The sequence below is a fragment of the Myotis brandtii genome, unplaced genomic scaffold (genome assembly GCF_000412655.1).
Source record: "Myotis brandtii unplaced genomic scaffold, ASM41265v1 scaffold32, whole genome shotgun sequence".
Lineage (NCBI taxonomy): Eukaryota > Metazoa > Chordata > Mammalia > Chiroptera > Vespertilionidae > Myotis > Myotis brandtii.
Genome location: NW_005362269.1, coordinates 2,391,527 through 2,407,075, shown reverse-complemented (window position 1 = coordinate 2,407,075; position 15,549 = coordinate 2,391,527). Strand labels below are relative to the sequence as shown.

General features: G+C 53.8%; 1 protein-coding gene across 4 annotated transcripts in view; it reads left to right on the top strand.

Annotated features, from left to right (window-relative positions):
- Positions 1 to 13,358, top strand: part of SPARC (secreted protein, acidic, cysteine-rich (osteonectin)) — a 21,085-nt gene extending 7,727 nt beyond the window's left edge. For 2 of the 4 annotated variants that reach the window (XM_005870506.2, XM_014543126.1), the window contains exons 2-11: positions 2,093 to 2,162; positions 3,581 to 3,643; positions 4,251 to 4,338; positions 5,701 to 5,822; positions 6,500 to 6,620; positions 8,322 to 8,455; positions 9,035 to 9,183; positions 11,540 to 11,688; positions 12,129 to 12,186; positions 12,238 to 13,358. In XM_005870506.2, the coding sequence (XP_005870568.1) occupies positions 2,106 to 2,162; positions 3,581 to 3,643; positions 4,251 to 4,338; positions 5,701 to 5,822; positions 6,500 to 6,620; positions 8,322 to 8,455; positions 9,035 to 9,183; positions 11,540 to 11,688; positions 12,129 to 12,157 (912 nt within the window). In that variant the 5' untranslated portion in view covers positions 2,093 to 2,105 and the 3' untranslated portion in view covers positions 12,158 to 12,186; positions 12,238 to 13,358. The other 2 variants (XM_005870508.2, XM_005870507.2) reach the window with 2 other exon arrangements.
- The last annotated feature ends 2,191 nt before the right edge of the window (positions 13,359 to 15,549 follow it).

Genomic DNA, 15,549 nt, shown 5'->3' with positions numbered 1-15,549 from the left:
CAACCCGAGCTTATTGCATTTCCAGCCCTGGCTGAGCTCTGTCTCCAGTGACCGCACCCCTCTGTCACTGGAGCCCAGACACGGTGCCTTTTTTGCCCTCGCCACAGTCTCACGGTGGCCTTCAACTTCAGACAGCTCAGACAAGTCCCTCATTGACACTTTCTCTCCTGCTCCGTCTGTCAGAAGCCACATGCAGGAGGTGTTTGACTTGTGTCTTCCAAATAGGAAGGCAAGAAGGGAGATTTTCCACCTCTAGGCCTGGAGGAACAAGCCTACACTGTGTGCTGGGGGAACGCTCCCAAAACTGCCTGGAAAGGGAAGACGGGACTTCCCTGGGAGTCGGGGCCATGGGGAAGCAGAGCCAAGACCCCAGGCCGATGCCTTTACATTTCTGTTAGTTTTCTATTACGCACACCCCAGGAAATAGGAGGTGAGATTTGTGTTTATTTTAATCCAATGAAGGAGCATTAGGGACTCTGCTCTCTCCTGCCTGCTTCTGCGACTCACATACTGTCCTGGAGTCCAAGTGAAGATGCTGGTGCCGGAGCTGACGCTGGGTACCAAGCCAGCGTGTGCCTGTGGCATTATAAGGGCCTAGTTGCCACCTCCAAGCTCACCTAGTCCAACTCTCTCAGTTAAAGGAAGGGGCAACAAGGCCGAGAGAGGATGAAGGACTTTGCCAACTCACCAAAACACCATTGGGGTAGAATAAGAACCCCTGGAATTTCATTCCAAGCCGAGTGGTTTTTCCACACCTCCAAGGTGCTTGGCCAGCTGAGAGGCCTTGGAAGGAACCAGGGATGGTCAGCCTGATCTGGAGGTTTGGGGGGACGGCAGAGGGAAGACAGGGCAACTGCTCCCCTTGCCCAAGAGCGGCTCGGGGCTGAGGGGCTGTGCTTGCTCTGTTTGGCCACAGGAGGGGGAAGAGAGTAGACCAGGCGAAGCCTGGGGGAGGCGAATTTAGATCAGTCTAAGGAAGAGTTTGAAAATGGAAGCACGTTTAGTGAGAACAAGAAACAAAATGTCTTCACCACGGACCCGCTGTTAGGGGTGGCACAGCTGGCACGGAATCGCCGGAGGGGGGTCCTGCTTCCAGATCCTACTAGTCACGGGAGTCAAGAGCTCAGCATCGAAGGGGTGAGGCCTTAGCAGCGACCAGGGCAGGAGAGCTTCCCAGATCCAAAGCACACCCTTCAGCTGTGAAGGGGGAAGAGAACACGCAGCACATGTTCCCATTTGGTCAGCTTCCCTACAGGATCCAGAGACAAGCTGCCCATTCTGGGGAGAACAGAGAAGAGTGTGGCCACCCTCACATTCCACAGGCCCAAGACTATTGTTCTTTGTTTTACAGTGTGGATCTCATTGTCTCAAATTGGCAAGAGGTGCTGCCTGCTAACTTCTCCCATTGCAGAGGGAAAGGGACTGGGGGAGGAAGTGAGGGGGAGGAAGAGGGAGAGGAGTAGGAGGAGACAGGAGACTAATTCTAGAACTGCAGGACTGAAGGTCCCTTGGACAGGATCTGGCTCAGCATTGTCCAAACTGGCCAATCATCTTCCTGATCACCTTTTAAAAACTTAAATGTATTGAGAAGGGAGACTTTGTATCATTACTATAAATGGAAAAATCTGTGTACCGTTGTCATCAGTAGAAGGAAGCTATAAAAATAAATACAAAGAAGACAAAACGACTTTGTTGAATTCTAGCTGGAAATAGTTTCCTGTGGAGGCTCTGAGCCAGGGCCTGCTCTCTGGTCAAAAGGAAGGTAGATGAGTGTTAGGTGCCAAAGATGCTTCAGCATCAACTAAGACGTTCCCATGTAATCAGCGTGGAAAGAGAACTGAGTAGAAGCAGCTTTCTCCACGTCTTTCGCTATCATATAACATGTACATCCGAAATTATCTCGTAGGCCTGGCCAGGTAGCTCAGTTGGTTAGAGCGTCGGCCTGTGTTTCTCTCTCTCTCTCTCTCTTCCTCTCTCTAAAAATCAATAAATAAAGATTTAAAAATAACAAAATATCTTGTATGTCACTGGAATTCAGCAACAGAAGGACCCTCCATCAGAAGCCTCCTCCTCACTGAAATCTCTCCCGCAGGGTTCCCAGCACCATGAAGGCGTGGGTCTTCTTTCTCCTCTGCCTGGCCGGCCGGGCCTTGGCAGCCCCTGTAAGTAACTGAAGCTCATCTCTGCTTGGTCTCACCTCCCGCCACCAGCTCAGGGCCATCGAACCTGCCAGCCTGGATGCTCAGAGGGCACAGGGACTTCCCCATCTCAAGTTATTTGTTTTATATTTTAAGAAGATTTTTTAAATAGGCTCAGGATAAAACTTGCAATGAGGACCACTAGGGGAGATTCCGGAGAAAAGAGATTTCCGTGTGATGAGATGAGCTTTTTAGCGGTCAGTTTCTCAGAAGCAGACAGGATTGCTTTAAAAGGCGGAGACCACTGTGCCACATGAGCAATTCTAGCTGAGGGGAGCGGTGCTGAGGGGATGATTTAGAAGAGAGTCGAGCCACAAGGAGCGGGTGGGTCAATTTCCGAATCAGTGAGAGCTCTTTGGTTGCAAGCAACAGACTGCAATCTGACTAAATTAGGGGGAGAAAGGATACAGAAGTAGATTATAAAATCAAAGGCCTTGGGGAGGAGTAGAAAAAGGAAGTTCCAGGACCTGGGAGGTAAGAACTAATGGACAGTCTTGGAGAGGCTGCCATCTGAGATCTGCTCCAACAGTTTTCACTTTTTGGGAGAATGTGCCAAGAAGATTATGAATGGAAAAAAAAAAAGAGGAGCGCCAGTCTGGCCGAGCTCGGGTCCTGGGCCTGTCCTGGCCAGGGGGCTGCGGGGCCCCTTGACTGACACGGTCCCTTCGAGAACTGTATGCAGAGGGCCAGGGTGGTTGTCTAAAGCTACAGGGGAAGCCTTGGCCAGGGGAGGGACAGAGAAAGGTGGGCAGGCAGAAAGAACAGCTTCTTTCAACCCGGGACTCCCTTATCCTCTCGTCATGAGTGAGGGCAGACCCTGGCAATCCTGATCGGGCGGGTAGATTTTGGCTAACATTTTGACAAGGTTAACATTCTTTTTAGAAGCAGCCCCAGCCAGCTGGCGGTCTCCAAGTCATGTTATCTTGTTTCTGCCTACTCCAAGCTGACATGGCAAGAAGGAATTGCCTAATAATCATCACATCATATCACACTTGTGGGGAAGAGAGTGACATCTGTGCAGATCCACGGTGCCCTCCTTCCTCTCGGGGTCTGCTTCCCCATCTGCCATGAGAGGCGGTGCTCTGCCCCTGTGGTTTGCAGACTTTATTGGAGTCGAAGCAGTGGGGATGCGTTCCAAACCAAAGCTATACAGAAACTTCAGATAGCTGGCATGACCAGGAGGTGCTCGGTGTGCCATGGGGTCTGTGGCTGGCTTCTCCTTTGCCAGGTTGTCCTACCCGGGCCGGTCTCTGAGGACGGCCTTGGAAATCTCCAATGAGCTGCTCCCAGCTTCAGTGCTCCAGGCCGGAGGCAGTGCAGAGGGGAAGCTGGCCTTGGCCTTGGCCTTGACCTCTCTGAACCCCATTTTCTCTTCCCAACAGCAGCAGGAAGCCCTGCCTGATGAGACAGAGGTGGTGGAGGAAACGGTGGCTGAGGTGTCCGAGGTAGGTGGGTGGGGGCCCCCGCCCCTCCCTGCTCCACATGCTTCCCCTGAGGAACCCAGAGGGGCTCTGTGGGTCTCCTGCTGGATCAGGACATTTGTCCCCGCTCTGCACACAGGCCAGATGGAAACCCTATACATCCTGCAATCTCGACACAGCCTCCCGGGTGCTTCCCAAACCTTCAGTGGAACCCTGCAGGGGGAGCTATAATTTTGAAAGCTTTTATTTCTGAAGCTGTGGGACCATGTTTCTTAGATGATCACCCAATCTCCCCATACATCCAGCTTGTGAAAGGGGAGCTGCCCATGTTGCTGGCAGGGGTAGAGGGCTTGGCACTGCCTCTTGCCCTAACACTCCGGTGGCCCCAGATGCCTCTGGATAGAATCCAGGGCACAGCCAGCACAGTGGGGCGGTAAGGTTGGGTCTAAATTCTGGAGCTGGCGTTGGTGCTCTCGGTGACCTGGGCCCAGCACAGCTCTCCGGCTTGTCATCTCACCATCCCCTGTGGGAACCTAAAGCTTCAGCCAAGTCCCCTCCAGCCTTCAGCCCTTTCTTCCTGGTCTGGGGTGGGGGTGGGGCCAATGGTCTCATTCTTCTCCCTCCAACCCAGGTACCCGTGGGAGCCAACCCCGTCCAGGTGGAAGTAGGAGAATTTGAGGAAGGTGCCGTGGAAGCTGAGGAGGAGGTGGTGGCTGAAAGTAGGTCCCTTCCCCATTTTTGTCACATCCAGTGTTTGCCCTCTGCCGCCTGGGTGTGGGGACAGCCCACATGAGGTTCCTTCCCAGGGAAATGCGGGTTTTGGGGGGGGGGGGGGGGGGGAGCATCCTCCCTCCAGGGTGGGCTGTGGAGGAGAAATGGCTTGGACTTGAAGGTTGGGAATATCCTCTGGAATCTGGGAAAGGTCTGTACAGCCAGGCTGTCCATGCTGGGAGCGGCAGGAAGGGAGGTTCCTCGGCTGGAAACGGCCGCTCCCTGCTCAGCTCTTCTCCTTGATTCCAAAGGGGGTTCGCATTCTCACAGGGTCACTGGTCCACCAGCTCCGCGATGGCCTCTATCTGAGCCCATGCCCCACACAGGAGCAGACCTGAGCACACCTTCCATTTTCACGCAGGCACAAGGCCTGAATCTCTGGCATAACATATCTGGAGTTGAGTGAGTGAGTGAGTGAGAGATCTAGGGCCCTTGTTTCCAGGCCACCGAACTGGCATCTCCATCTCCAACGTGGACCTGGCAGACAAAACCACACACGTGTGCATTTCGACTTGTGGGCCCCTCTGCGAGCACCCTGGGACTGCTTGCTTAGCTCCTGGCCCAGCTTCACCAGCCCTAACAGGAAATGATGCAGACGGCAGCCCTGGCCCTGGGGCTGTGGAGGACCGAGATAAAGCATAAGAGCACTTGGCCCCGTGCCCCGCAGAGCAGGCGTCTAATAAAATGACTAAAATCCCCAAGTCAAGCGTCAGGAGGAAAGGCTAGATGAGCTCTCATCCTGAGGACACAGAGCTTTGCTGGGCGCAGGGGCGTCCACTGAATCCTGTTCCTTCCCCTCCACGTCCACCTCCTCCTGTGTTTACCAGGCACCGCGGCCCCATTGTTCCCTGTGGCCTCGGGGCCCTTCTCCCTTTTCCTCTGCGGCCTCTCCCAGCTTCCTGGCCTCGCAGCTTCCTGGCTCCATGATGGTTGACTTTCCCCATCGTTCTAGAGAGTCTATTCTAGAATCCAAAAATGCCTCACTGTGATCGATCACCCGAAAGCTCAGAACACACTGCTTGCTTCCGTCCTCAGGGGAGCCATATGGCATCCCGGGGTCCTAGACTAAGCCTACAGCACCCCCAGGCTGTGCCTGAACATGATCTCAGACTGACTCTCTAATCCCAAGACTGAGCTAACTGCTCCCCTAAATGCCAATCCTGGGCTCAGCAGAAGAGAGGGGAGGGCTCAGCTGCCCAAGGCCCAGGGTGAGGGGCACAGGCGAGGGCTTCTGCCCAAGAATAGGACTGGATTGGGTTGGGGAGGATGTGCTAGGCCGGGTGGTGTGACTACATGCCCTGCACTCCCAGACCCCTGCCAGAATCACCACTGCAAGCACGGCAAGGTGTGCGAGCTGGACGAGAGCAACACCCCCATGTGCGTGTGCCAGGACCCCACCAGCTGCCCTGCCCCCATTGGCGAGTTTGAAAAGGTGAGCACTGAGGGGTGAGGCGGGGCCAGGGGATTGGGCCCTTCCCAACACACAGTGTCTGCCCAGCAACCTGTTGGCTTGGTGGTTCTACTGAGCAGCTCCAGTCTCAAAAGCCTCACGGGTTAACTCTTCTGCACACTCTGCCTTTTTGCCATCTCCAGCTTTACTCCACCCCATCCACATCCTCCAGTTTTCCCATATCTCAGCCCTGACTCAGTCGTGCCTCTGCTCAGAGACCAACCATGGCTCTCAGCATGGCCTGAATATTGGCCTGGAGGCCAAAGACTGGGTTCTTTTTTAAATATATATATAATTTTTATTGATTTCAGAGAGGAAGGGACAGGGAGAGATAGAAACACCAATGATGAATCATTGACTGGCTGCCTCTTGCACACCCCACACTGGGGATCAAGTCCGCAATTCGGGCATGTGCCCTGACTGGGAATTGAACTGTGACCTCCTAGTTCACAGATCGACGCTCAACCACTCAGCCAGGCCGACTGGGCAAGACTGAATTCTTGTCGCAGCCCCACCATTAACTCACTGTATGACCTTGAACTAATCGCCAAGGTTCCTAGCGTGGCCTTCAGTGTCCCCATCTCTGAGACAGGTGAGGAGGGTGGTACCAGCAAAGGGCTTTGGGAGTGAAGGTGAGGTGCTCTATGCTTTGCCAACAGGTGTGCAGCAACGACAACAAGACCTTCGACTCTTCCTGCCACTTCTTTGCCACCAAGTGCACCCTGGAGGGCACCAAGAAGGGCCACAAACTCCACCTGGACTACATTGGACCCTGCAAATGTGAGTCTCCTTGAGCCCTCCAGCCTCCATTTGGGGAGAGAGCACTGAACTGGCATTGGTATTGACTCTGCCACCCCTGTGCTGTGAGATCTCAAGCAAATCTCCTCCCCTCTCTGAGCCTCGGGGTTTCCATTTATAAAATGAGATGATTGTCCATGAGCAGGTTCCTCTCAGCTCTGCATTCAGGACATCGCCTGGGAACGACCGGGCAGATGTGAAAGCACAAGAGCAGGGAGAATGTTTTTTCTCCAATGATGAGGAAGTTCTCCTGTAGGGCTAACCTGAGTCTTTCCTGCTTCAACATTGTAAAGCAAAGATGATGTCCCACCTGGTTCTATAACGTGTTTTTAAAATATTGAGTGCTTACAGAGGTATGCCTGTCAATTCCCCTTAGGCCCCTGCTACTCAGTATTGTCAGACCCTTGGCCCTCTTACTCCATTATATTCCTATCAGCCCGCTTAAGACACATGACTACCTACCTGATTCTAGAAACCTGGGAATCGGGTGTTTGGGGGAAGAAATGCCAGGGAGTTATCTGGCTTTCTGTCAGTGATGCCAGGTGCAGATTCAGCTGGCTCAGGTGCCTTCTTCAGTGTTGGCAGCTTCCCTATCATTTGAAACACCCAAGGCCACATCTGCTCCCCGGCCAAGACAACATCCACGCTGTGTGTCTGTACATTCTGGCCCCAGATGGCCCTGGAGAGAGCCATGCACCTGCCGCAGGTGTGCAGAATGCAGACAGGCGGAGGGAGACCCAGGCTCTCCCGTGGTCAGCGCCCCTCTCCAGTTATGGGGCCCAGGGTGAGACATGAGAAGGCACAGGCCTGGACAAGGGGGAATGCTGGTAGGAGTTTTGGGCAGTGAGACCGAGGAGTGTGCCAAGGAGCCTTTTAACAAGTGGCTCCTGCTGTCCTCTGGGGCCTGCTGCTCACTCTCTCCGACTCCCAGTGTTCCCATCACCGAGCTGCTCTTCCATCCCCAGCTGAGGGTGAGGAGACAGTGGTCCTAACCACCGAGGGGCTCCCCAAAGGCCCAGGGATGAGGGAAAGACAGGCCCCTGAGCCCCAGGCCACCACATGCCCTGGATGCTGGATGAGGCTCTGATAACGTGGCCTTGAGCAAGTCCCTTCCCTCCATGCTCACCACTAATAAGTCCCGGAAGAGGGGAGACTTTGATGCACTCTCCAGGTGCCACATTCTGGGATTCTAAGTTCTGAAGACCAGGATGGAATAATTATCACTAAGAATGTTCTGGTGGTTAAACATCCCTGACACCCCACTCCCCCCACTGCCGCTAAGTCATAGCCTGTGGACAGAGTTATTCCTCAGCCTCCAGCTTCAAACACCTCCCAATGGTTGTCATCACCAGACTGGGTCCTAGGCCCATCACTCAGCAAGGTGCAGGAGCCACTGGAGTGAGCCATTACCCTCAGAAAGGTCAAGGCCAAGGTCAAAACCAAGGAAGCAGCAGACATGCCTTTGAGCTTTTCGGTTTGCAGAGCGTTCTTCCCCACACCTGGTCCTTGCTCGTGTGGTGTGAAGAAACTGACCCAGAGAGGCCAAGCCACCGTGCCAAGGTCACTGATAGAAGCAGCTGTAGGATGAAGGCATGAGGTGGGGAGAGCGGCCCAGCCAGCCTGTTGGCCCCAGGCAGGGAGAGTTGGAGTCTGTGCTGACCACCCTGGTATTCTGGACCCTAGACATCCCCCCCTGCCTGGACTCCGAGCTGACCGAGTTCCCCCTGCGCATGCGGGACTGGCTCAAGAACGTTCTGGTCACACTGTACGAAAGGGATGAGGACAACAACCTCCTGACCGAGAAGCAGAAGCTGCGGGTAAGTGGTCTCTTTCTAGGGCGCCTGCCTGGCCCTGAGCTGGCCCCAGCCTGTCTGAGATCCACAGTCCCAGGGCCAGAGCTAGGCCACCAGGTGCAGGCCTACATCCCTGCTCTGACAGGTGCCTTATCCTGGGCGCTAACGCAGACTTTTCCTCGCTGCCTGTGGAGGTTCATGTGCACAGTCCCACCTCAAGGCTCTGAGAAGTCCTGTAATGAAGAGACCTGCTGCTCACTTGGCTTAGCTCACTGTTAACAAGAGACACAAACAACCCTGGTACTTTTCCCTCTGGTCTGTGGCTCTTGAACTTTAATGGACACATCAAGCATGTGGAGTATTGACAAAATGCAGATTCCCAGGCCTCCTGGATCAGTGTCTCTGTGAAGAACCCTTGGGGATCACCCAGGCCCCCACCTTCGCGGATGAGATGCTGATACCCCGTCTATGCCACTCCCCTCATTTTGACCCTTGGGCTTGGCTGGTCTCTGCCTGCTCTGGCCTCCTGTCAGGGTGGGGGGCCCTGCCTGGCCCAGACAGTGTCCCTAGGCCCCCTGTCACACAGTGTCTCTGCCCCCGCAGGTGAAGAAGATCCATGAGAACGAGAAGCGCCTGGAGGCTGGAGACCACCCCGTGGAGCTGCTGGCCCGGGACTTCGAGAAGAACTACAACATGTACATCTTCCCTGTGCACTGGCAGTTCGGCCAGCTGGACCAGCACCCCATTGACGGGTAAGGCCAGGCCCCGGAGCACAGAGGGCTGGCTGCCCTGGCCCCGGAGCGCACAGGCATGGGTCAGAGCTGGCAGGAGCACTAGGTACGGGCAACGACCCTCTCAGCCTCCTCTGATGCTCCCAGCCCTGGAGCCCACAGAGTGCCCTGGGGCTGGGGCAGGAAGGAGGCGTCCTGAGAAAGGATACAGAACTGGGGGGAAGAAAGCAATAGACACCCCGTAAGCCAGGAGAGGCGGAAGTCAGCGGAGCCTGGCAGTCCTTCCTCAGCCCTGTGAGTGCTGGCCTTGGGCGTCCATTCCTCCAGGGAAGGAGTGCCAGACTCCAGAAGGGTGGCGCGGGCTGAGGTGGGGCAGCCTGCACGCCTGCAGTCCTTCAGCAAGACCCTGAGACCCAGCCCCACAGGGCAAACTGGCCCTGGGGTTCGTAACAATTCACAAAGGCAATCCCATCACATCGCAGCCTGTGGTTTGATTGTTCCTGCCTCTCCTCCCAATGAGTTATGAAGGCTGTGCAACCGCCCGAAGAATAGGCAGGCAGTGGGCCAGTGAACAGCCGCTCCTGGGGGTCCATGTGCCCCAGTCTAGGCGGGGGCCTTAACGGTAATGGGACTGACACGGGCCCTGCCCCCAGGAGCGCACACTCTGGGGATGGTATCGCAGCCTGTGGTTTGATTGTTCCTGCCTCTCCTCCCAATGAGTTATGAAGGCTGTGCAACCGCCCGAAGAATAGGCAGGCAGTGGGCCAGTGAACAGCCGCTCCTGGGGGTCCATGTGCCCCAGTCTAGGCGGGGGCCTTAACGGTAATGGGACTGACACGGGCCCTGCCCCCAGGAGCGCACACTCTGGGTAATGGACCTCACAATGGAAGGGAAAAGGTAAAGACAGTCCGGAAGGTGCAGGCGGTGGCTTGACTACCTGCGGCCGAGCAGGGGTTGTCACCCTCACCGAAGCTCCTGGCCCTCCCTTGGAATTTGTTCATAGTTTTTTTTAAAACTATAGTCCGGCCCTCCAACGGTCTGAGGGACAGTGAACTGGCCCCCTGTTTAAAAAGTTTGAGGACCCCTGGTCTAGCTGGACCTCACAATGGAAGGGAAAAGGTAAAGATGGTCCAGAAGTTGCAGGCGGTGGCTTGACCACCTGCGGCCGAGCAGGGGTTGTCACCTGCACCGAAGCTCCTGGCCCTCCCTTTCTGTGTTCCTGGAGAAACACGTGGGCTGGGGAGCTCGCTGTGCCCTGGGATGCTCGACTCCGGGAGGCTCATCTCTCACTCGGGCACCAGCCCTTGTGCCCGGAGCCTGCCCGCCCTGTCGGTGATCTCCGTGCCTGGGGTCTCCTGAGCTCTGGGAACTCCCTGCTGCTTCTCTCCCAGGCTCTTCCCGTGGCTGGGATCCAACTGTGTCACTCCCCGGGGGAGGGAGGGGAAAAGTGAGGGGAACATCTGGAGCTCGGGGCAGAGTGACCCAGATCCCACCACAGGGAAGGGGCCGGGAAGGAGGTTTCTGGGTGGGGCTACAAGGACTTGCATCTGGAAAAGCAGTTCAGCCTGGGCCGGGGCCCAGCCTCCCCTCTTCCTGTACCGGAGCTGCGGGGTGACTTGCCCGGAACCCTACCCTTCCCTGGGCCTCAGTTTTCCTGCAGATACACAACAAAGGGGAGGGGGTGTTCCTTCCAGATCAGATGCTGTGGTTCCTTCCATGAGTTGGGTGGGGCACCAAGGGTCTGGGGATTGGAGAGAAAATCGGAGTCACGTTGCAGCCCCTTGGGAAGAGTGTTCTGAGGACAACCAGTTGAGGGCTCTGAGGAACGAGGGAAAGTCCTACATGAGCTCTGGAGTCAAGGCCAGCGGGAGGAAGAGGGACGGGGACGGGGGTGAGAAATAGAAGGCCTCCCTCTCAGTTACATCCTATATAAACAACGCTCTGTGGGGAAGGTTAGAGGCCCTTGGCCCTCCCTGCCAGTCCCAGTCCCTTCCCACGCTCCTCCCCAGAAGTCAGCACTGTCATCTGTTTGATGTCTCTTTTTAGACTCTTTCTGTGCATTTGCTGTAGAAATGTGTGTCCCTAGAAAACAGGCGTGGCTTCATACCAGACTTTGATCTACCAATAGCAGAGGTGCTGAAATTTTCATCTGAAGTTTCTGTGCCTCCGATTCTTAGCCAATTAGGAAACAAACGCACCCAGAGACCTTTGCTATGAGCCCATGGGACCTCAGACATCATGGTCAACGCCTCCCCTTCTGATGGAGGGGGAAACTGAGGCTCAAGTGGGGCAGTGCCACTCTGCAAGTCCCACAGCAGACCAGTGGCTTTCTCACGCCTAAGGCCCTCCCCACCTTCCTCCTCCTCACCCCCTGCAGGTACCTGTCCCACACCGAGCTGGCTCCCCTGCGTGCGCCCCTCATCCCCATGGAGCACTGCACCACCCGCTTTTTTGAGACCTGTGACCTGGACAACGACAAGTACATCGCTCTGGATGAGTGGGCCGGCTGCTTCGGCATTAAGGAGAGTGAGTGTCTGAGCAGAGGGGCTGCTGTCCTCCGCCTCCCTCCCCTCTTCTGTCATCTGTGTGTCTGTCCTCTGCTCAGCTCTGCTCTCTGCCGAGTTAACTCCTGTCTGCTCTCCCTGTGGGGTGAGCCTCGCTCTCCCAGGGCTTCCTGTCTACTGGGCCGTCTCCTTCTCTCTCCCTTCCTCGAGTATTAGCATTAGCGCTCACTCTGCCTCGATTAGGGAACTGGCAGGTCCCTAGAGAGGAAAGAGGAAGCATAACGTGGCATGTGTGTAAGTGACAGGGACAGGGAGACGACAGTGCTCAGTCACCGACTTCCTGGGTGACCTTGGAAGGTCACCTGGCCCTGGTCCTGGGGGTGGGGGATCCCCGACTCCTCGGGAAACGCGCCTTGTGCACACGGCCTGGTGTCTAACTCTGTTCTCTCTTCTCGTTTGCAGAGGATATCGACAAGGATCTGGTGATCTAAGTCCACACCTCCGTCCACAGTACCAGATCTGCAGAGGATATCGACAAGGATCTGGTGATCTAAGTCCGCAGTACCGGATTCTCTCTCTTTAACCTTCCCCTCCCTGTTTCCCCCCAAATTTAAAATGTTTGGATGGTTTATTGTTCTGCCTGGGGACAAGGTGCTAATATAGACGTAACTGAACACATTAACGGTGCTAAAGATGGAAATTGTAACCCAAATCATGACATTCTTAGCGGTAACTCTGCCTCTTGCTCACCCACTAACGGTCCCATTTTCCTCTGCCCATCGTCTTAGTGGCAAATGGGTGGGGACTTTGACCTGTTCACAACTGCCTTCAACACATCTTGCATCTTCAGATTTGCTCTGAGTTCTCTGTTTCAAACTCATGCTCACCAATCAGATTCTGTGTCAATTTTATTTCGGGGTGTTGGCTGCCGGTGGGGTGGGTGGGGGTCTTCCCCACGCGGCCTGAAGGTGGCAAAGGGAAGTAACAGACAGTGACGTCGGCAGGAATGTTTCTGGGACTAGAGGACCAGGGGTGGGGGAAGTCCTGGAAACCACCTAGGGAACAGCAGATAACCAGTCTTGCTTGCCCGGGGCTGTGCAGGGAGAGCCCGGGGCTGTGTTTGAAAGCATGTAAGCTCTCTGCTCAAACGCAGCTCCTCACCATTCCCCTCATCTTTTGGTGCCATTTTTCCCCCCCACCTTAGGCTGTTTATTCAAACTTTTGGGAGCAGTGGACCACCAGTTCTCTGGATCCACCCAGCCTCTGGGGGTGAATCACCGCATGCTACAGGGCCTCTCCCCTCCTAGCTGCTGGGAGAGGCAGGACTGGGATGCTGTTCAGCCAGGAAAGCCAAAATCAGGTGTGAAGCGTAGAAAGTTGGAAAACAGAAAAAGTGGAGTCAGTGAATTGGTTTTGTTTTCTGAGGTTTTTTTTTTTCTTCTTTTTCATTTTTGAATGAGGGGTCTTTCCCTTGGTTTCTAGCATGTTTCTCCTTTTCTCCCCTCCCCCGTTTTCCGTCTACTAACCAAGAGAAACTTCAAAATCAATGGGATGGTCAGATCTCACAGGCTGAGAACTCGTTCACCTCCAAGCATTTCATGAAAAAGCTGCTTCTTATTAATCATGCAGACTCTTGCCCTGATGCGGAGTTTGACAAATCTTTCAAAATAAAAGTAACGACTTAGAAATTGCCTTCCGGAGTGATTGTGTATGTGTCTCAGTCACCTCGCTGCCCTGACATGCAGACCCGTGGACACACGTGTGTGTACACACGGCTACACAAATGCAAACTTTTGCAAACACACATGCTTTTGAACACACACCTGCACACATACAGAGGCTTATTTATGCACAGGGAATGTATGGCTCCTATAAGCACGAATTTGTCTTATTTTTATGACTTGTGGCTAACTCTTTTCATTATTGCACTTCATTATCAGGAACACCAGGCTATGCAACTATCTCCTTTCACTAATTAGTTATTCATCCATCCATTTATTCAACAAATGTTGATGATGAACCTGCTAGGTACCAGGTCCCATGCCAGGTGCTGGAGATATCTGTGGGCCATGCAGACAAAGCATTTGTTTGTCTGGAACACACAGTTTATCGAGGAATAGATTAAACAACTGCACAACTAAATATAAATTACAAGCTGTGGTAGGTGCCGTGAAGGAATATAAGAAACCATGAGTGTAACAGGAGAGCACAGAATTATTCTGGAGTCACGCTGTCCCATTTGGTGGCCACTACCCATGCGTGGCTATTTACATTGAAATTTGAATTAATTAAAAATTCAGCTTCTCGGTCACTTCAAGTGCCAATAGCCACAGGTGGTTAGTGGTTGCCTTACTGAGCAGGGCAGATCTAGACTTTTCATCACTGCAGGAAATTCTATTGGATATGCTGTTCTTAGGGCATCTGGGAAGATTCCTTGAGAAAATTTGAGTTGCGTCACAAAAGAAGGGATTGAGTGTGGGGGGTCGGGGAAGGGAAAAGCATTCCAGGCAGGGGGAACAGCATGTACACAGGCTTTGAGGTAGAAGTGGAGTTCGATGAGTCTCAAGCCAGCGTGGCTGGTGCACAAAATATGAGGAGTAGGTCATACCGGGTGAAGCAAGAGGTGGGCAGAGGCCAACCCAGGCAGCCGCGTAGGCCGTGGTAAGGAGTTTGGATTTTATTTTTTGTGCAATGGAAGTCTTTGGAGGCTTTTAAGCCAGAGAGGGGTGGGTATTAAAATTTGCTTTAAGAAAACACCGATTCTGGAAAGATAATGGCATAAATCTGCAGAGCACTTCGTAAAGCTCATGCATGCCATGATGTGATTTTTCAGGGTGGTGTCCCAAGACTCCCCTTAGAGAGACAGGCCCAAGATGTGTGCTCCACTGCAGGGTCACACAGTGTGTCTTCAGGTGCCCAGCTCAGAGTTGTTTCTCCCCACCTCTTATTTTAAATTGTTTTCAAATTACTAAAATAATACAAACTCATAAAAATCAGACTGTTTTCTGGTGTTCTTTTTTCTGCATAACAGGAGAGAGAGGAATGAGAGGGACTGGCCAGTTGGGTCCTGGCCATTTGTGGAATGCAAACCAGTCTCATAATCTCTAGGATTATCTCTCTCTCCAGGCAGAGAGACAGATAAGATCAATTTCAGTGTTAGTTTAGCACTCATGCTATGATGATTATGAGGTGCCTGCAGTATGCTAGACATGGGCTGTGGTCCCTGCTGCCCTCGAGTTGCCATTAACAACCCCTTCAGGTAAAAAACATCATAATAATATAAAGCTTAATATGCTAATTAGACCTGACGACATGCTGCCCTCGAGTTGCCATTAACAACCCCTTCAGGTAGAAAACATCATAATAATAAAAGCTTAATATGTTAATTAGACCTGACGACATTCCAGATGAAGCCGGGGCTGCGAAGGAAGCCTGGGTCCCAGGTGCCTGCCAGCAGCTGGAGGGAAGCCTGGGTCCCGGGTGCCAGAGGGAAGCCGGTGCCGGCAGCTGGGGGAAGGAAGGCCTCCTCTTGCACGAATTTCGTGCATCGGGCCTCTAGTAGAAACATAAAGCACAGAGCTATCGGGGAACAAGGACTGAACAGGTATCCCCTCAGGTCAGGAGGGAGATGTGACATTTGCCCTGCGGACTTTAGGATGCAGTCCCAGGCAGATCACCCCTGCGATGCCCAGCACCCACTATCCAACAGCTTTGCCACCACCTTACAGATGAGGAAAAAGGTTCAGGGAGGTTGAGTGACTTGGTTATGCAATGGGGCAATAAAAAATGGGGAAGGGGGGAACTAGAACCCAGAGCTTCCCCTCTCCTTCCCCGCCCCCCCCCTCCCTATATCTGGATGCCTCCTTTTAAGGAGCTCCTCAGA